The sequence below is a fragment of the Ammodytes marinus genome, assembly GCF_949987685.1.
Source record: "Ammodytes marinus genome assembly, chromosome: 10".
In the NCBI taxonomy this organism is placed as follows: domain Eukaryota; kingdom Metazoa; phylum Chordata; class Actinopteri; order Uranoscopiformes; family Ammodytidae; genus Ammodytes; species Ammodytes marinus.
The window spans coordinates 21,804,490-21,827,259 of record NC_137214.1 but is presented as its reverse complement, the minus strand read 5'-3'; the positions used below and the strand labels follow the sequence as shown (position 1 = coordinate 21,827,259).

Sequence of the window (22,770 nt, the reverse complement as noted above, 5' to 3'; positions counted from 1 at the left end):
TATTACAGATTATGAGATGATTCAGAGAACCATGCATTGCCTATCAGCTTCACTGTTTGAAGATGAAGATGCATACATCATTAAATGGCATTTTGTTCTTTGTTCCTAAAACCAAAAGCTGGATGTTTCACTGACATATCTTTGTGTCAAACACCAACACTCAAGCCATCATTCAAACAACAACACCTCATTCACGTCTTTGTCTCACTAGAAGATCTCTTCCTGTCTCTTGCTGTCACTCATCATAAGTACACACTTCAAACAGCACATCAAACAGCTGTAACCAAGGACAACGGGCTCAAACACTGAACACAGAGACACTTTTGTGTGGATGTCAATGGCAGAGCTGGAAATCCTCACTGAAATGTGTCACACAAACACTGTAAGACTGCAAGATTGGACAAGCACGGTGTCTGAGGTACTCAATTACAGATAAAATGACATCATTTAAAAGGATATTAGAAATCCAAGAAGAAAACGAGCAGAAAAAGATGGACAGGAGTTGAGCATTGATTTATTTACTCTACCGGTTTTCTTTTGCATAACAAAGAAAAAGCTCTAAAATAGATTTTTTTCTTATTCAAAATAGATTTTTTTCTTATTCAAAATATTGACTTTGTTTGATGTGGATGTATGAGCACCTTGAGAGGAATATGAGAGGATCAAAAGACACAAAGCAGCAGCTAACATGAAACAATGCCCATAGCTTGACTTTAAATACAAATTGCACTGAGATCATTTTCTTTTTCCTTTCAAACAGCATTTGACTAACACTGGGTGTAGTCCTGCAAACATACAGGGAGGAGGACAGGCTTAACTACAGTAGCACTAGGAAGACAATGTACCTATTGTACCCAATATAATTATCATTATACTATATCTGTACACTGCAATTGACCCAAACAAAGCAGTACTGCATTACTTTCCTTCCATAAACAATATTGGCTGTGGCTAAAATGATCCAATGGCTATTGACCAGATTTAACCTGCAACCTTGTAGAGTTAGATCATTTCCTACCATCGCTGCTGCCACGGGGGACCAGGACGTCCGGCGACGGGGTCTGTCGTGAGCGAGAGCCGAAGGAGTCCAGACTGTCGAAGGAGTCCTCGCGGCCGTGCCGTGGCGGGGAAAGAGAGTCGCTGCGCTCAGAGTCCCAGCAGTCGATGTAGCCACTGTCCCGAATGCTGCGTTTAGGGCTCTCTGCCTCCTCCGCCTCCTGATCAAATATTTTTTTTTTTAATTACACAAAAAAGGGAACATTTTGTGAAATATAAGTCCACTTGAGTTGTGTACTCCTTACATTCATCTGACACCTGAATAAAATATCATTTTCACCTGGTAAAACGCAATCGTCCCTAAAGACATCAGCTTTCTGCAGACCTTTTGCCATTTCTCTCTGCATTTCTTATTCTCTCTCTCTCTCTCTCTCTCTCCCTCTCTCTTTCTCTCTTCACCTCAGTGACCCCTCCTTTGGTCTGGCTACTGTTGAAACATGTCTATGCGGCTAATGGAAGGTGGAGAAAGGCCTTTCCTGTCGGCTAAAATACTTCCTGTGATTGACCCCTGGATCGTCTGTTATGCAATTCTGAAAACATATGACAAAGTACATTATGTTTTGGACTAGACTGTACTGCCATATAGTTTATGACTCAATCTTTCTCTAACAATCAGTACACTGACATATTTTTTTGGTGAAGCAACAACGTACAGAAAAGGTGCTTCGTGCAAACAGGTGGATGGGTGTAAACATTTGCATTGAAATGCAATTTGCAAAGTTTAATCTCAGGTCAGTTTTTATTTCAGCATTGCCAGTGTTTCGTTCCAATATTAAATTTGTTCTTGTTTAGCATTTACAACTTTAGGTGTTTCTCCCCCCTCAAATTAAACACAAAGCTAGTAGAATAAGAAATCCAAGAAAGGGATTTCTCAAAACCTGGACAAATACAACAACAACTTATTGATGGCTAGATATCACCAGTGGTAAAGTCATGTATATTTTCTTCCTTATTTGGGTTTACTGGCCCTTTAACTGAGTTACTTACGATAAGCGAGCAGAAAAAACCGCAGACGCGTCACACAATCACCAGTTTTTTTGCATTTGACCCATAAGGTGCACTTTTCATTTTCGTAGAAGTGCAATTTAATTTGGAATGTGTGCACCTGACGTGTTTTCCTTTATTTTCACATCTCATTTCACAACTTTTTAGTTTCATAGCTACGTGGCTTTGTTTTCGTCAGCTGCAACGTGCGAAACATCTGGTAAAGTTATTCTGCTGAGTTGGCAGTGATTTCTCAGTTTTATGGAATAGCAAAGGGACATCTCATTGTGGAATAAATCGCATGGGGGTGACATCATGGTTATGAGTGGTGGTCATAGTTTGTGCGTGTGTCTGTGCTAACTTTATCTCTGTACCGTTGGGTCAGGGAAGAGGTGGAACCAGCTCAAGTAGATGATTGACTATAAAGCCTCTGGGCCGAAGGTTGTTATAAGCAGCCTAAGATGATTTCTGCTAAGTCCGTGCACATTTAACTAAGCATCCCAAAATAAGCGATCCTGCAACATTTTCATGATATTTTTAATCCTGGACATTACTAAACATGACTTTGCAAACCTTTCGCATCTGTAAGAGCAGGCTCTCAAACTCTTTTAGGTCCAGCGTGGGCCCGTTGTAGGAGGTACATCCGTTGGCAGCCCGACCCAACCAGTAGATGGTAATTAAAACCTGAAGAAAAGAAAAATAACGGCATCACAGGTCATCCAGTGATCAAGCTCCCTACTGCAGCCAATAGTCTTCATAATGTTACCATGGGTCAAGACATACTGTCCACAAGATAGTCAAGACAAGGGAAATTTACCCAGTGTGATTGAGTTTGCTGTTCAAAACCAATCATTGTCATACAATTAGTACAATTGCACAACATTAGGGTATTATACTGTTTTGTTTTTCAGGGGGGAAAATGTGCAATTAAGTCAAGTTGAAGTACTAAATGTGTGGAAATACAAGCCAGCGTATGAAACCGTTTACTAGTCTAGTAGTCTTCTAAATGGATGAAAGGCTATGAATAATATTTCTTCAGCTCAAGGTTGAAAGGAATTGAAAGATTAAAAAACAAACCTTGAAACCATTCTGCATTCAATTTCTTTCACTTTTTCCCCAACAAAGTAACAAAAGCTGGTTACAATCATTACCGTCCAGACTCTTCCAAAGAAGTTACATGTTAGCTATTGGATGCTGTACAAATGCGACAACACTAGACAACACTAGGCCATTGTTCTGACCCTGAAAGCAATCACAGGCACTTCTCCTGTGCAGCATCCTTTCAAGGCTCTTAATGATTTATACATGCCTGTTAGCTAACTTAAGCATGACTGCATGAATAACAAAGTCAATCTCATCTTGTTCCAACATCCTATGACTCTTGCTCATAATGTCTTGATATAATGCTGAATTTGACTGAGGAACCTAAGATAAAAGCATACAGCTTCACTCCCTTGGGGGTCAGCTAATTGCCTAAAATGCACTGATTGGCTGTAGCCACAAGGAGATCACAGGGGGCTGCACCTTTAGCACTGTTGGCCCAAGTGTTCCCAGCTATATTTACCGTGTCCATGTCAACTGGCACTCCGCTGGGATTGCTTTGATAAGAGAGCTCCGCATGGCTTAATGTTTTTTTTTTCAATCATACCATCAGTGTAAACACAGTCTGCCGTTTAAACACACTTGGAAGAAGAGCAAAGGAACTGGTGTGCTGATTTCTGAGGGGGAATTTGCCTATTGTTCTAAGGTAGAGAACTATTATCCTGCATAGAATGTTTCATGTTTTTACTTCATATAATACCACTAATATACAAGAAGTGTCCTACAGCAATATTGTACTGCAGAGGTTATGTATCATTATCTGCACACTTGAGCCCCATGAGAGACAGAGCATATTGCGTCTGTGTGACCACTTTAACGATTACATCTGTGCCAGCTACCATTGGAAGTGGGTCAGCACCAAATGTGTTTCAGTTGCAGTCTAGTATGCCTTAAATGCAGCCATATTGATCCCAACTTCACAGTGCAATTGGAAAACATGCCTCATCTGTTTCCGCATGATTTAGACAACAACCCCAAGCCTAAAACAAAAGATTGCACCTAAACCTTGGACACAAGCACCGAGCTACTGTAGTTTTAAAAACATATGTCTGTGGAGCTTGGACTGAAATATTAACGACAGGCCTGACAGTGGCAGCATCACACTTTGCCTCTTCAGTCTCAGCAGCTGTCTGATCTGCTTCATGTGGAAAGACCTGTCCAAGAGGTTCCATAGAAAAAATGACACCATCTCTCTGTTTCATGTGCAAACACATTTAAGTGATGCATACATAAGGGCATGAATAAACACCATTACGCACCTACAATATAAACACAAACACAGAGGCCTGTGCATGTACATGGTATAATCTGCAGATAATCTGTCATATATACAGATGCTGATTTCCTATACTAGTGATCACAGTATCCATATGCACAAGAAGCCCTTCTTCACAACTGCACCTGCTTAACACCTAAAATAGCTCTCATGACGCGATATGTGCGATATTCAACCATGCATTACCTCCGTTTTAGTTCAACATCTGATCTGTTTGCTAAACAACAGCTTTATCACCAACTCAGCAAGTTCTTCTTGGCGCAGTTCCTTCACCTTTCAATATGTGATGTGCTGCAGAGACAGCTGCTATCAAATCCTAGTCCTCAGCCTGAGTCTGCAGGGCAGATCCATATCGCTGTTGCATACCGTAGTAGCAGGCTCTGTCTAAAGCGCTGTCAGCAGAGAGTTCCCAAGCTGTTTGCTATTGCTGCAAATGCTAGATGTGGGCTGTGAGTCCCTGTGTGGTGTCAGCTAAAGGAGCTAGCAGCACAGGCCAGCTCTGCAGCTCCACATAATAAGGTGTACAGTGAAAAGCAGCATCACATGAGAGATAGAGAGAGAGAGAGAGCGAGAGACAGAGAGAGAGAGAGGGAGGGAGAGAGCGATAGAGATAGCGCAAGATCGAGAGAACGGGCTTTGACTGCAGAGTGGGCAGGGCTAGCATTATGTGTTCTACTTCTTAAAGCAGCATTATTAGAAAAAGAGAAGAGAGTGTTGGGATAAGTTTCAACTAAAATAGACAAAACTTTGACCGTTCAAATTATTAATAAAAAGGATGAATGAACAACAAATACACAGAGAATTTAAAAAGGACAAACTAGATGGAAAATGCAGAAGAGGAAAATAAAGCAGGTATAAAATAAAAGGGTATTGACTTAAAGATTTGAAAATTAAAACAAAAACGTGGAAGAATGGGTAACTGAATAAAACCAACGAACAGTATGTTGAGTTTTGTAAGTAACAATGCAAGAAGTTCTGTTGGAACTAAAGAAAAATGATAGAAGAAATAGAGACAATTGACAATACATGATGTTGAGGAAGATGGCACCTTTAACTGAAGATGTAGAGAAATATATAAAGAATAAATGGAACAAAAGCCTGTAGAGTGAATCAAATTGAATAATTTGGTGGAGAAGACCACGTAGGATAGATAAAAACAGAAGAGCCAGAAAATGTAGGGTTATAACAGCTCCACACAGTTAAAGCAAGACTATAAATCTTTAGAGGAGATTGTATTCTAGTGGAATGATACAGTACACACAGAGCTGGAACAGTCATGATAAGAACAGCTGAAAGAAGAGAGTGACAGCCACAGCACAAACAGAAACACTGGACCACAACAACAGTTCCCATCCCAACACACACTTATCACACAAACAAATGATCCTGTAATCCAGAGGTATCACTTACATTTCTGAGCTTTCGGCCACAGTCGCTTCCCCTGGGAGAATGAGAAAAGGAAGAGAGAGAGAGAGAATGAGACACTGGATGCTGGTGTTATTTAATGATATCTTGCAAATAAATAACAACAAACTTCTAGCAAACAAACTAACTCCCACATATTTATGCAGCAGGAACAAAACTTATTGAACATATAGGAGGAATCTGCATTGGCAGTAGCCCACACAAGGAGAACTAACAGACTCTACATTTGCATCACAGGATCTGGTTTGTTGTGTGGTTATCTATTTACAGTATTTAATATTGCCAGATGTTTCGTTCAACGGCTGCTGACAGCATTCAGCCATCTCAAATATTAACTACATAATGGAATATTTGTGTAAGATCATTTAGGAGAGAGATTAAGTCAGAAGTCAGAAGAGACAGATGTCACAGCGGTGGCCAAATGGTTTGACTGCCAAGTGATCTTTGGGAGGTGCAGTGCAGAAACACCACAGTAGTGGCCACTGAGGACCACAGGTGTTCCCAAAATTGAAAGATTTGGATCTTGCAGATCGTCGCTTAAATCTACAAACGGTAAGTGGAATGAAGCAGTTTTAAAAACTGACCCCAATACACACTTGTGTGGTAGAAACACAGTATATATATCTTAGGCTTAGATAGGAAGACATAGCAGCAGCGGAGAAATTGACTAAAAAAACAGACACACACTGGAATTTCTCTATTTGTCTCGACAAAATCCATCATCTCTGTCATTCCTAGGCATCGAATGTGAATAACAACAAATCTGCACAGCTCAAGGGGAGGTCGAAAATCTGACAAAAGACACTCACAATTCAAAATAAAGGTAAGTTCTATGTCACTAAAATATAGTATAGTAATAAAGCAGCATTCCCCTAAAGCACATGGAAAGTTGAAAGTCCTAAAGCGTGTCCTTAAGACAGTTGAAGCTAAGAAGGTATTGTGAGGCTGTTTGTAGAGCAGCGGCCATATCACTAGACAAGACCACAAATCTTTATCAGCAGTGCCAACAGCAGCACAGGCAGCAATTTGACAAGTGCCAAGCCAAAAAGTCCAGTCGAAGTACAATGCTCTTAACCAGTGTAGCACACAAACTACTTTTTTTTTAACCTTTATTTATACAGGTAAATCCCATTGAGACCGAAGACTCTTTTACAAGGGAGACCTGTTTTCCTTTCCCACGTTACCATTCACTCACACATTCATACACCGATAGCAGGCTAACTATCGACATTCACACGTAACAAAGTGAATATTGAACTTAAGCTTGACTTAGGAAATAATTTCGCTTTAATCACAATATCTGTCTGAAAAATGACATATTTTCCCCCAATCGTTTCAGCCCCTATGTACTGTATACTAAATGCAATTCACAGCCTGAGGGTTGAAAGGATTATCTCACGTAGCACACAAAGTGACACCCAAATTGCAGTTGCGTGAGTTTTCCATGAGAGCAGTGACCTGACAAAGAGAGGAGTGAAAGAGGAGAAGAAGAGTAGGTGAAAGTAGCTGGAGGGAATGATCTGTAAACACTCCTCCTCATCAGCCTCTCTTTCCGTCAGCTGACTAAATAAACACAGAGACAGGTTGCTTTTCTCAGCTGTTACCTTGTTGAGGCCAACCTGAAGGACAAAAACAACAGATTCCACAAGGTATTAGATCATATTTAAGGTACTCTCTTCCCCTTTCTCTATTTGTCTCTTTCAGAGTCAGACTCCATGATTTAACTTAAACAGTATGAGTGATGGACAGAAAAATAGTTCCGAGTTTCACTATCACTATTTGCTCCTCTTACAAACTATACATACGTACAGTATATACTATTTAGTGTAAATGCATTATCATATATCAATTATGATCTCTGTTTGATAACACTGACAAACTGACTGGCAAGATTTAATCCAAAATTAAACAATTAATTATTATTTTTTTAAATATTTTTTATTGTATTCATGTTGTCACACAAAGTTAAAAAAAAAAAAAAAACATATGAAAATGCTTTTTCTGACTGGAAAATGATGCAAGATTCTTACAACCAGTTTGGTTGTTATTACAAAATAACTTATCTGTCCTGGGAAGTCATAAAACGTATTTTCTTTCTTTTATCTGTAAAGAGAAACGTCCCAGAAATGTGCCTGGCAGGCTCCATGTAGTTTGGTGGTTAAGTGTCATTAATATTAACATTACCATGTGTAGTTATTTCATATGAAAACGTGATAACATTTTCCAGTACTTATTGACCGTCAACGAGTATTAGCGCCTCTATAGTCAGTATTAGGAAAGACTGAAGACCTTGAGGGAAATACATTTCACTTGTACTTTATTTCAATACTTCACATAAAATTTGCTAGACAGCTGAATGGAAACACAGCTTCTCTCATCTCATGGACTGCGCCTGGCAAACTGTCACTTATCTTGGAAATCAATCTGTTTCCATTAACACACAGGGGAATAGATATTTCAGGCCTGAGCTCATAGTTTACCAGAAGCTGCCTGTCTTTATACCTCCCTGTCAAAAGCTGTTTCCTGGACGAGTAAACACCTGTCCAGAGAAGCCTCCAAACTGCTTCCTCCCTTTAGGTACAAGCTACAAGGAAATGGCATCCTGAGCGACAGAGGGTTAAATAATAAGTAGAAATAGCAGAAGGCCACTTGAAGAATGACACCAATGTTCCCTTTTCACTTTGTAATAACTGTATACAGCATATTGCCCATCTATTCCCGATCACATCTCTAGAGGAAACCATTTTACAAAGTATGTTCAGTATGATAAAGACAATGAATTACAGCTAAGATGAAGCTTTCATTTGCTCCTGTCAATTATATCTGAACCTGGGGAGAAAATCGATATATCAGGATCTGTAGTCATATGCATCATTTGTGGAACATATTCTATGAGAGCAACAGGCAGTGCATTGTCCTCGAGTGTTGGGCACTCCTAAAATGCACTGCACGCTTACGTTTACTGACTCTCTTAAAGCTATACTGTCTCGTAATGAAGCTGGTCGTCTCTGAGGTGAGGCAGCGGAAGTTCAACAAATTAACGAGATACCATAATAAAATAATGCTAAAATATAACATTGAGGAAATATTGCATCATGAATAAATGGGCCATTACTGAAAATGACAGGAGCATCCACCTACTGGAGCTTAAACACGGCAATAGAATGATGTTTACTCTGTTTTACTGAAGCGCTTTTAAAAAATGTCTTGTCCTGACAGAACCCGTCAAGCAGCTCCTCCTGAGACCTGCTCAGATTAGCACTGTCCCTTCTCTCACTCTCTCTCCCCTCATCTCCAGCAGCACCTCTCTAAACACTCCTGTGAATGAAACCTTGTCGATGCAGAGCCAGCACGAGGACAGCATGTCAAACACAAGTCAACACACCCACACAAACACATACAGTAAGTATAAAAGACTACATGCACTTGGCTTTGTTACCAAGCAACAAAGCAGGATTTATGGATCAGTGAGTGGTGCAGACCCTTAAGTTGTTGTGTTTGGACAGAGTCTAGTTCTGTCTAACAAATATGCTATTGTTGCTTCCCTGACACAGGCTCTACAAACTACCATTGACTCATAGTTACCAATTCTTGTTGGCAATGAACTAGGTGATTGTCCAATGCAGAGAATGACAGACTGGGTGACTTACAGAGAGTGACACGCGAACGTGATACAGACAAGCTCTTTCACAAACAATTAAAAGTGTTCATTCATCAACACTTGGTCAATCGTCCTACAATGGTGCATATTGACCCTTAAAAAAACAAAAAAACAGTAGGGGTCCAATGGTCTAAGGCCTCACTTTCTTTGAATTGTGTATATTGTGCTTGGAAACCACATACGCATACACACACTAAGAAATAAGTTAAGACTGAAGCATTGAGCCTTACTTGTTGGCGGGGCGTGTCGACGTGTCCTGCAGGTCTCCAGGGTCAAACAGCTGGGAGCCTTTCAGACCCAAATCCTCACAGCCATGCAGAAACACACTGAGGTTGTCCTGCACAAATCACACAGACAGATTATTCTGAATAAATAGACATTTGGCAGAGACCAACACAAATATAGTACTGCCACCTGTATACTACTATACAGAAAAAAGAAGTTAGGTGTGTCTGGCCTATAAGCATTGAAGACACAGCTCACACATACTGCATGTTAACACATGTGAACAATTAACTTGACAATCAAACAATATAAATACACACTTTTGCTAGACTTAAACACCCAACACATCTACTACGTCCATTTTCAATTACATAATGACTTCCTAAAATTTAACATAATCTTAAACCAGCAAATAAACAATAATGGAAATAACGACTTATGACACAATGTAGACCATCTTTTTAAAATAAGAATCTAAAAATTAAATTAGTCATCATGGCACAAAACCAATTGTCCTAGAAAAGACTAAACTAGTCTAAAAAGTAAAAAAAAAATCAAAAATCAAATTGAGGATTTGGAGAATCGAGACATCCCTTTAGGCCAGAGACGGAGAAGTATGCCTGCAAGCGATGAGAATAATCCCGTCTTATTTTTCCTGATTTGAAGATGATTAATTTTAGTTTTTTGCCTGTATACAAACATGCATGTAATGAAAATCGGGATACCTGCTCGACGGAAATGTGACACCCCCAGGTTATGTGGCCAGCTCCTGTACGTCTCCACTCTCAGATTACACTAACTTTCACTCTTCACCTTTTGCTTTCTCTGTTTATATCTCTCCTCCTCCAGCAGATGTTCCTCTATCATTCCTTCTTCACCTTACTCTTCCTGCATCTTCTCATTCTTCTTCCTTCTCTCCCCTCTGCTCTCAGACAAACTCTTTGTTGGAAGCAACATGAGCCGAGCTCTCCTCTCCTGTTCCCAGGTTCTCCCTCTTTGTTTCTATGTTTCTCTATCCTTCAGAGGGCCACAGCCAAAGCCCTTCCCTCCCTGTGCGTGTGTGCGTGTGTGTCAACATTTCCCCTCCGCCCTGGTTGTCCCAAGCACTCTCTCTCTCACACACCAAAACACAAATACAATACATTTATACTTGCATACAATTTCGACACATTAAGAGAAAATGCTGTTTTAAACAACATCCTTTCAGGTTTTTATACAGGCAAAAGGACGAGACTTATTTATACACTAGCTTGTGTAACAGCACATGCATGGCTACAAACACAAACAGGCACAATACTTGCAAACACTTGTTCTCACGATCCTTTCACATTCGTAGCAAAACACCCCCTCCATACCCACCCTGCAGCTTCCTGTGTTTTTGGTCCAGCCCCATGTCTGCTCTCCTGGTGAGCCAATCCCACCCGCCAATATATACACACAAACTTGGCCATCCCTTTAAGATAGGAAACAGAAATCTCTTCCCTTTGAGGCTTTCAGTAATAGACACACCTACAGTGCGATTTATTGTTTGTATCTCTCTCAACTCAACACACACACACACACACACACACACACACACACACACACACACACACACACACACACACACACACACACACACACACACACACACACACACACACACACACACACACACACACACACACACACACACACACACACACACACACACACACACACACACACACACACACTCTAAAGGTCATATTTAAATGGGCTTTCAGTAGGGTGGGGACAACTTCCAACACTTCATTTGGTAAAAGAATCCAAGAAAACGGATCCAAATAATCCCCACTGGATTCTGCTAACTTTAATAACTGGGAGGATCTTTAATTTGTTAGACATACATCAACTACAAAAGCAAACTTCTATTGTCATAAAAAAACTTTCCTGACTGGAGTGTTTAAATCCTCCATGGAGCTGGAAGAAATATACTGAATATGCTTTCTAAAATGGATGCATAAGCTATAATTTCATTCTTCAATATCAAGGCCTGCTCAGTTAAGGGCTGAACTTAAAAATGTTTCACACGGTCTGATATCACAAATATTGAGATAATCATCAAGCAAACTGACATTTAAACAGGCTATTTGGAAGCAACTTGGTAATGAAAAACAGGTACGTAAGCAGGTGTTTGGAGTGTGTGTTTGTTTCTTAAGAAGTAAGCATAACTTTGCGGTGATTTGCAGGTCTCCTACACAAGAAACAGAGCATCTACAGCAAAAACCCTAACCGTAACCCTAACCCAATGACTGACAGCTGAATGTGTTTGGAAAAGGAATGGGAGGTTTGACACAAAACCCCTGACCACTCTTTTTTCTAATCAAAAGAATTGTGTCATACGACCTTTAGGCATGAAGGTATACCAGGTGTGGAAATACCAACACAATGGTTGAATTATAAAGTGATACAATTAAATAATAAATTACAGCAAAAGGAGCAAAGGAAAATAATATCCCTATAGGCATTGATATAAATGGCATTTAAAACCTAGTCAGTATATATATATATTCAGATCTAAATGTTGATATTATTTTGAATTAGCAGTAAACAAAAGTTAACTATAAACTAGAAGGTAAACCCCAACTGTGTGGGAGCCACATATCTAAAGTTCAAATATTAAATGGTGTGTATATGATCATGATAATTATTGTTGTGTTTGTTTGTTTGTTTGTTTGTGTGTACACTTTAACTAATTGTGAAAAATCCTTTGAACACACCATTGTAATCAATATCTGCCCTCCACGATTAGTCCAACAAAGTTTCTCAGGGAAAAGGATCAGTGTTCACACCCTGGTTTGGGACCATGAGAGAATCCAGAGGAAAGCTGCCCAGGATGAGGAAACAAGCCACTGGGGTGTCAATAAGATATGCTCTCAATAGTTTTTCTCCTGGACATAGATAACACCCAAAAACAAGACAAGAGCAAAGAAAAGATGTAAGGGAGAACTTAGCCGTGCTGCACTGTGCCTCAAATGTTCCAGCCTGAAATATAAACCCACACTGCAATCAATAATAGTTCATGTTAGGGCGCGCACTCACACTAGGCATTAATGCCGTCCCCAAGCGTGATTGACAGCTAAAGTCTAGTTTGTTGGTTACTACCATTATATGTGCAGGGCGATCTCCACTGTGTGTCCGTTTACACACTGTAAAACACGGTCATACCAGTCCACCCAGAGATGGCCGGGAACAGAGCACGCAACAACCAACCTGTCCAGACAAACACTGAGCCGTACAGGCCGAGCTGCCAAAGAACTGAGGTAGCTCTAATCACAAAACACCCAAAACTCCTCAGAGACTCATTTTCCCATTAGCCCCCCAAACAGGAAGAGGAAGGGGGAGTAGCCTGTGTTTTATTATGATGGGCCAGATAACAGCAGACCCCTTGTTTATTGTTTCTCACCTCTTCAATCACAGCCAAAAAGAAGAAAATCCCTGTGAAGGCACAGGAAGCTGAGAGACAGAATTATGAAACTTTCAGAGTATACAGGGTGATATTGTTTGAACTGGGATAAAACCAGAAGGTATTGTTTTTATTTTATCTTTAAGATATCCCCAGACTTGATTAATCAGTAACTGTGGTTTAAGAAAGCATACAAACTGTTTTACTGTCACACAATCTTTAACATTTCATCCACTCCACAACACAAAAACGCAAAAATACAGCCAACAATTGACAACCAAGCTAAGACAAGTTTAATGTATAGTGGTATTTGGGTCTGGGCTTTTATAATGCATAAAGCAGCTCCGCTTAAAAATTCCCTCATCTGATTTTGGCAGATTTGATTATCTTTTAAAAATGTATATTTGACTTGAAATAGACACAAAATTACACAAGGTGTTGAGGTCAGTAGTTTTCACGGTATATTGTTGCTGGGTACAGAACAGTGCCATCCTGCTCTGATTGATCTATCACAACCCTTTAAAAGCCTTTAAAACACGACAAAGATGTGGCTGTCAACTAGTTTAGATGAACTGATAAGAGTCCATTAGGCCACAAACAGAGGAACAGGACTGACAATAGTGAAGATTTCAGGATAGTACCATCAGGTGAGGAAAGGGGAGAAAGAAAACAAAAACAATTAACAAAATAGGAACACCGATTGCATTTGTATGTTTATGTTTATGCATAGATCGCATAGTAAGACTATCAGGATGGAGTGAGCAGAGTAGCTCTAACAGGATAATCAAATGTTATTCTAGCAGTGATTGCATGGTGGAAATAAATGCTTGTAAAGAATGTGGCTGTGTAATTATACGCCACAAAAAGCCACAGAAGCCACAAAATAACAAAGCCTTGTCAGCCCAACTCAGACTTCCTGGTTTGTTCTGTCATTCAGTGTTCTAAATAATATCAAGCTCCCCTTGGACTGGAAAAAAAATACTTGAACTTCTGTACTCATAATCACCTGTATCACACTTAAAGGTCATTCTTGACAATGTTTGTAAACAAATCACTTCAAAATCAGTGAATATCACCTCCCAATCTGCTACCTGTCTGTACTGTGTGTGTGTGCCAAAAAGAAAATCTGTGCAAATAAATTCCATTTGTTTACATATCATTTTACAGAGCCTAGGCTCTGTATTTACACCAGCTTTTTTTTTCAGTGCGAACACAGTAAGTAGAAGATTGTGAGATATTTACTGATTTTGACAAAAAGTGATTTGTCAACAAAAATTATCCCGAATTACCTAGTATGACTTGAACAAGATTAATATCAACACAATATTAAAAATATTGTTCATATGACTGGTCTTAGTCAGCAGTAAGAAATTAGAGCAAGTTTGGAAGGAAAGAAAGATACATTTGTATGTGAGCTCTAATACTATCAGCTCTTACTGTGCCTCTGAGTTTGAAAGGTCACTTTATCCACATTAAGGCCTTAATAAGTCATGAAAGGGCTCCCTTGTTTTACACTGTACTCTACTGAAATGTATCAGTGTTCAGGTCTACTGAAACTCAAAGGCTCTCTTTCAAAGCAGGAACCAACTTAATATTCTTAAATAAACCTATAACAACAATACACAATATTCAATTCAGGTTTTGGGATGTGAAATACATTTCTCTCTGCTAAGATAAAATGTGTACATCTGTGTCACTGAAAAACTTTGTTAGTGTACAATAAGTGAGCCATGAATGAATCAGTGTTGCATACAACTGCATATTGACACCTTGGCTGTCCTTGGCTGATCTTTCAGCTGCAGGTATCAAACCCTTATAACACATCTGGTATTGTATTATGCAATGTCTAGTCGCAAAATCAGAACTTGACATGTTCATTGTAAGTAGTGTAGGGCTGCTGTTATTGCCTTAGGTGACAGTGTAGTTCAACAGTCATAGTGAATTGCTTTCTTACGCCACACAGGCACAAGAATAATACGGAAACTGTTATTTGGAACTTGGAATTTATTCACATAACTTTGGCACTCATCCGCAAAAGTCATTGAGGTTATCAACTACACAATAAAGACATACACCAGCAATGACGAAGATGTACTTTATATGGAGGTTTCTCGAGTAGGACAAGGTTACTAACTTCTAAGCCATATTTCTGGTTTGTAACGGTGCACATTTATCAAATAGACCATCGCAAGTTACACGGCATGTAGCCACCATCCAGTACAATCCCTATAATACTGCTATGCCTTGTTATGTATTCAGTTTTGCATTTCACTGGGAACTGCTGTAAACGTTAGTCTATTAAGGCTGAGTGGGTGTAGGAGACTTACCAGGCCAGCAATGGGTGTGGGAAGTCTGTTGATTTTCTTCACCAGGCTGGGTTTAATAGAGCTCAGCAACCTAGCAAAAGACACACAGGGAAGAGAACACCAAGCTGAATTAACTTAACAAACGTATCTTAGTGGAAATTTGAAAATAGTTTTTCAGACAATGCACCTAGCTCAAGCAGAGTGAAATAACTGCAGCCAAAATAAGTAGAGTGTTAAACTGTGTGTGTGTGTGTGTGTGTGTGTGTGTGTGTGTGTGTGTGTGTGTGTGTGTGAGTGAGTGTGTGTGTGTGTGTGTGTGTCTTCAAAGAAAGGAGGGGAAACAAAAGGAGAGAAAGAAACAGTTTTGAGAGTCCCACAGTGGCGCCTGGAAGGTTCATGACAGGACCTAAATCAGCATTCAGGATCACTGCATCTCCATTTACCTACTGTGTGTGTGTGTGTGTGTGTGTGTGTGTGTGTGTGTGTGTGTGTGTGTGTGCGTGCGCGCTAAAGTCCACCATCACAAAAGGGATACAATTATTATTTATTTGTTTACATAGAAAAATGTACAGTAAATACAAACTGCCTGCTTGTCAGTCCTGAACAAGCAGTTTCAGAGTTTCCTGCTTATCCCTTTGTCACCGTCTCCAGTTTCATCTTTTGTGTGGGTTTTCATCAGAGGAAGCACTGTAATGGTTCTGCCCCATAAAAAGGAAGAACCCACCCTCGGATACTCTGACAGTATTGGATATCAGTGGTGCTGTGATGTTCACATGTTTTGCGATGAAATGTTGTAATTCACGTTTTGAGTGAACTCCTTCCCCGCAGCCTGCCTCGTCTACTTCAACATCAGTTAGAGATTCCCTGCTATACAGTAATGTCTCCCAGAATAACTTTCAACAAGCCCAAGAGAAGGCTGTTCTCTCAGTGCTACATACAATGTGTGTAGGTGGGGAGAGTGAGCAATGGATACAGGGAATGTTTCTACTCTTTAAAAATTGGCATAATGTCTGCCTTTTATTTTCCAAAATAATTTCAGGTAATCAAGTGGATTTTGTCTCTTTTAAGATTGATTTCTCCCCTTAAGATTTTGTTTATTTTTTTATATTTTGTAAAAATGTGTTTGGGGTAAAAATATACTAACAATCCCACTTCCCGTACCCGTAATAGAAAATAAATCATAAAATTCTTATACAAAAAATCTGATTACTTTGCCAGCTATCTGGAGGGATATTTGGCTGGTCTGTGTCCACTGAAGACTGCCCCAGTTCAAACTTGTTACAACATTAAGGAAGCGGTAATGACTACAACGTGGAGAGTGCCTTCCTGGTTTTTAAAACGACACTATCAAAACAAACAGTACAGGCCTCATTAATACATCATTATGAATTGGTACAGGGACAAACATTTCCTGACAACTTGTGCATCTAGGAAAAAGAGGAAGAGGTTGACAGGGGGGATTGAAAGCAAGCAGTACACTTCAGGAAGTTCAATCTGCTCTCTGCTTTGCTGCTTGGCTACCATTTAAGTCCATTACTAGACTAAAAGCTTGCGTGGTGACAAGAGGATGTGAGGTTGATGATTAAATCACATCTGTTGGGAAACTGTCCAAGGATGCCATTTTTTAAGGGTTTTTCCTGTATAGAGAATGTATTTCTTAATTGTGAGCTTTAAGCCAGTAAAATGTCAGGATATATCTTCTATTAAAAAGAAAAAAGCAGAAAAAGCACATCTTAACTTTGGATGTAGACGTAGACATAATTATATATTTTTTGGCTAGACAAGTGTGTTTAATGACTAAAAGATTATTGACTTCAGCACTAGCTGAGGATTATAACACCTTTAGTTTCCAATATTCTTTACATCTAACTTAATTTTACTTGAGACAAAAGAATGTTGCTTCCTAATTAGATTACATATTTAGAAATTATTATTACGACCACATTTTTAGTAATACTTTACAATGTTCCATGATATTCCAGAAATTCCAAAACCAGTGGGGACGCTGTTAAATTGGATTTGATGTCTGTATTCACAACAAAGATGGTGTAAACGTCGGGCTTGTGTAACTGAACTTGACAGAAGGGAATGTGGAAAGAGAAAGTGCAGGTGTCTGTGTGTGTTTTGAGTCTCCTCATGAGTGGGTAGACACAAGTTCAAGTGGTGGGCCATAGGAAAATTTACCAGGATGCCAGTCTTTGATCACTGGACCGCTGTAGTGAATCTAGTAAGTGCACTCATCCAAGAAAAGCCGTCTTTAAAACCTGCCTTACTACTCTGTTCGTCCAATACATTCTGAATCATATGTGGTTATTTTGGGTCAACACAATAGTGTTGTTTTTTTATTTGAACTGTCAGGCCATTGAGATTCTGAAACAAACAGATGCAAAGGAAGGCAGACCAAAAAACATCTGCTTTCAAATGAACTTTTTCTGTACATCCAATAAAAGAAAAATGCACTCATGAGTCCCATTTGTTAACGTTATGATTCTGAACCTAGCTCTCCTACTCTCAGGATCAGAGATTTATTTACCATAGCATCCATTGGGAGTCACAATAGCATCTGAGTGCTTACAATAAAATACAAACTGAGTCAAATTAAAACAGACTATACTGTATTAAATAGTCACTCAGTGAACAGTAAGCATGCATTATTTTCTTCGGGTAGCGAATAAGAGCAGCAAAGATAAAAGCAGAAGAGACGCCTAGAGGACTATTGAATTACTAAAGACAGTCAGTACTTACTCGCAAAGCAATATCCCATTCTCCAGACCTCCTCTGAAGTCTTTGTCACCAAAGCTTCTTCCTGTCACAGCCTACGGAGAAGAAACGGAGTGAGTTAGCTAAATGTAAACATAACATAAGAAAAGACAGAAAATCAAACATTAGAGTGAGACTCTAAATCTGACGTCTAGACACACAAACTCCGGTTGGAAACCAAGAAACAAACCTAACAACTTCGATCAGCACTCCTTTCACGTTTTTTCTTCACAAATAAATCCTGGGAATGGTATGAAGAAGAGCACAATGAGCTGCCGGCCGTATATCAAGGCCCTCTCTGGTTAACAGTGCTAAACACTAACAAGCTTGACTTAAGCTGCAATCATCCTGACCAAATGGCTCTGGCAGGTTAATGTGTTGTGACAGGGGATTTATAGGGTAATAGTTGCTCAGACCCTTGGAGGAGGAGAAGCTGCCTGTTTGCATGTATTTGCATGACTATGGCCCATAGGGCATTAGTGCCTTGCTTGGACAAATATTGTAAAACATATAAATGTTCCAAAAATGTGTAAGGTTCCATATGAAATCCTATGAGCCAAGATTGCTGTTTTTTCACTCCTGATGTACAACCTTCAGCAGATTGTTTTAATCTATTATTTTAGGGAACAGGACACCATATGACCACCCACAAACATCTCAAGTGCTAACACAAACAGCAATGTGATAAGATTACCCTCCACTCCGCCTACTTAAAATCAATTTATTCTCACAAACAATGGCAGCGATTTGGCAGTAAAAACAGGGGGACCCCCTTTGGACTGCTGTTCAGGGAAGCCAAAATAATTACAAGATTACATTTCCTTGGAGTTTCTTTTACATTTAATTGCACAGCTGTGGAAAAGAAAGTGTGGGGATGTAGACTGTCTGGCATGGCACTGTGTTTCTGTCGGCCTCTTGGCTCATCTGGGAGCCTGGACCTGTTACAAAAGAAATAGACTGATGTATGTCAGTGAGTAGAGCGGTAGTAAGCCTCATGTCTGCTACTGGGGGGACGGGATGGGGTCGCTCAGTGAGGCATCGTGTTTGGAGCTCAAGAATTAAGACGCGGGAGTGAATAAAGGTAAAGACAATCATAGAAAAGAAAGTAGCAGATATTGCCTGTATGCTGACATAAGCAATTCACTGCCACTACACAATGCCCTACTGAAGCAGAATTTATGAACAGGTCATTATGTGCCCAATGTTGACAGAGCAAAAACAGTGATGATAAGGACCTAAGTTTAAGGCCTAAAGTTAGCCTCACAGTACAAATATATGGTCCACAAAACCCATATTCTACGATTGCATTATATGGACCTGCTCTGGAGGGAGACACCAATGTTATTTTTTATTTTATTTAAACAACACTGGTCACAACAACAATCATTCAGTAATTTAGTATTTCCGTTTATTCCTAGCAAAGCATTAATGACCTCTGGAGGTCAGCAGGCTAGCCAACTACAATTTTTAAAAGAAAAGTTTAACATCTGTTCAGAGGTAACACATTCTGCCTACCACCAAGTTCAACAATTAACATGACTGTTATATCTAGTTCGTTATATGTACAAAAAACAAACTGTAAAAACAAGCTTTAGAAAATGCTAGGCTAGCTGTTTTCCTCATTTCCAGTCATCATGCTAAGCCAATCTTGATATTGCCCATACAGAAGTGGTCTCCATGTTCTCTTTTAACTCAGGGCAAGAAAGTACATTTATTTAGCATATTTATTAAATGTATGCTGAATGCCATGTCAAATGATAATTTTAAACATCTGAAAGCAAGTACAGCTGGTGCAACATGTAAACATTAAATAAGAATAGACTAACAGTAGGATTCATGTTAATTATCTTCCTTCTCTGTTGCGTAGTGCCTCTTAAACTGGGCATCAGGCGGATAAAAGTTAGACAAGACAAACTTATTTGGTTCTGCAAAAGTTCTGCTAGTTTAATAAAATCAATTAGATGAACTCCTTCTCCAGATCTTCCACTCAAAGAATATTTGTGAAACGAAAGTGAAATCGACATCAAACTGTAAATACCAATCCTAGTCAATATTTTTTCAATTTAATACAAAAATTAAATTTCAAGATCACACACACACACACACACACACACACACACGCGCACACACACACACACACACACAACAAAAGGTCATTTAAAAGGGCTTTCAGTCCAATTGTGTTGTCTTATACCCAAGGGAAAAACATTCCCATGTCGTTAATGGTACTGGAAATCCTAGGTTTAGTAAATTACAGAATAGCATCCCAGGAAGAAACATTTCATGCTGTGATCTCAAGTTAAGTTTAGGTGATACTTTTATATTTGCAGCTGAGAAGATGACCCTTATTTGGTTGCTCCTTGTTAATTGTGTCAACCCTTTGCTACATGAGGCATTCACAGTTCCTTAACGTATAGTAAACATAGTAGGGTTTCGTTTATTTCTTTAAAAAAGAATCATCCCGGTTGTGCCGGGGTTGATATACCCTGTTCTTTGAGTTACAGAACAGTTTGTTTGGTACCTAGCCTAGGTCATCTCCTCGCTAACCTTTACGAGGAGAGAATAGACTCGCCACCTTTACGAAGATTAATTTACCATTTGAGGACAGGAGTGCAACAAAAGGTGCAAGGTCGAACAACAATAAGACTAGCTATTACTATTAATAAGGTGAAAAGTATCAGGTAGACGTGGATAAATGAGGCTCATAATTTTCCACAGGTGGTATTGCACAAGTTTTCAATTGCTAAAACAGAAACTCATAATATTTTATGAGAAAGAAAAGACGAATCTGTGTATGCAATTGAAACATTCTTTCCTTATTCAATAAATTCACCAAATTATTGGATGGGCCTCTGGTGGGCCCAAACCTCCAGGTGAAAACCAATGTCTTAAAAGGTCAGGTCCATTAATATTCTGTCCTCTGGGGGTTTATGGATATTACCATAAATTACAAATTTGTCTTCTGGCTATGATGAGGTCTGAATGGTAGAAAATGTCTGGGATTCCGTTTTTCTCATTATCTTACTACGGTTTGGCAGTGACTGCAGAGCTATTAACATTGATTTGTGCACATCTGTCGCTCGCATAAGTGTCATCCTGAGCTGAAGTGCACATAATCCTGGATTAACACTACAACATACAACACAGAATGTATGTGTTTTTCTATAGACAGATGTGTGAAATGGTTACCCACATGCCCTGGACATTGATTGAAAGCATTCCCTTCCTGACTAATAAAACACCTCCTGAGACCAAAGCAAACAAACTATGTGTTTAAATGTTTCCATGTTACGTGTATTTAATTTAATTTCTGTTCTTGCAATTTGATAAGACCAACAACTCAATGGAAATATGCTTCCTAAACATTCTGGAAACAGTGTTTTCAAACCACAGCAGGGTCATATGAGGGCATTCAAATAAAAAGGAGGAATGTGTCCCCTCTGTCGTTTTCAGTGGAATGTTGCCTGCATTCTTCCACAAACAATTAGATGATGCTAGGTTTTTCCACCTTTTTATTTCCTTCCTCTTGGAACGCTTCACATCCATAACCATGCTCACGGATTCACATCAAGCGAAGATCACTATCACATCGGTCTCCAAAGAGAAAGGAAGTCTCTGTGGGTTTAGGAACAGTAGTGTGTGAATCTATTTTTTGCTTTGATGAATTACAAAATAAGAAACCCAATAAAGTTTGAGCATGATAACTCCCAGGAGATATTTCTTTCATGTTCAAAAAAAACATCAATTTGATGAGAAGGGACTCTTCTGTAGTTTGGCAGTGGACAACAACTCAAAAGGACATTTACTGAAATAACATTGCCAAGAAAATAAAAATGTTAGAACATGATACAGATGAGAAATATGTACTGCAGATTCAGTCAACACAACCGCCACATCAAAAGCTATATGGTGAATGGCGATCAAGTCCACAAGTGTTTTTCAGTAGTTTTCCATTTCCTTGTATGGGCTGCCTTACTACAATTTGTCCCCCACTAAGGACAATCCAAAATAAAGTACAATCTATTTCAGAGCAGCAGTAATCTCAAATCCTGCATTGAACAGCTATACTTGTCCTGGATTAATGACCAATAATTCAAGGTTCGAGTCAGGCTGGTTTCCGTGACTTGGGGAAGTAAAACACTACTTACTTCAAGGCCCTGAGGCGGAGTGTGATCAGCCTGTTGAAGAGTTGACAGCTGTTCACTCAAGGGCTGGTGAACATAAACACGTGCTTCCAACCCACACGCTGGCTTTACAGTCAGTCACACGCCTGCTTTGTAGTCAAAAGCATTCTTCTTTGTCTTAAGTGTGTTGCATAATACTGACTGAATCCAACAATCTGCATCCAAGTTCAAGAACACATGTAAACACGTCTTCTGGCCTTCAGCCAATAATCCCGGTAATTCAACGTGACAAGGGAGTTTAATCCGTACATGCTTCTGGTTCTTATAAATAGTACAAAAATAGTTTGCAACTTGGTTCGTGGCACACCAAAACACTGCTCTGGTACAGAAAACACTGAGTCAAGTGCCACATTTTTTTATTTATG

General features: G+C 39.4%; 1 protein-coding gene across 2 annotated transcripts in view; it reads right to left on the bottom strand.

Moving 5' to 3' along the window:
- LOC307256787 (LIM and calponin homology domains-containing protein 1-like) overlaps window positions 1-22,770 on the bottom strand; it is an 81,796-nt gene that overhangs the window by 29,963 nt on the left and 29,063 nt on the right. For both annotated transcript variants that reach the window (XM_080035881.1, XM_080035882.1), the window contains exons 2-7: window positions 18,207-18,277; window positions 15,483-15,552; window positions 9,734-9,840; window positions 5,828-5,858; window positions 2,614-2,724; window positions 1,019-1,217 (exon numbers count right to left, since the gene is read on the bottom strand). In XM_080035881.1, coding sequence (XP_079892007.1) covers window positions 1,019-1,217; window positions 2,614-2,724; window positions 5,828-5,858; window positions 9,734-9,840; window positions 15,483-15,552; window positions 18,207-18,277 — 589 coding nt within the window. The remainder of the gene's footprint in view (window positions 1-1,018; window positions 1,218-2,613; window positions 2,725-5,827; window positions 5,859-9,733; window positions 9,841-15,482; window positions 15,553-18,206; window positions 18,278-22,770) is intronic.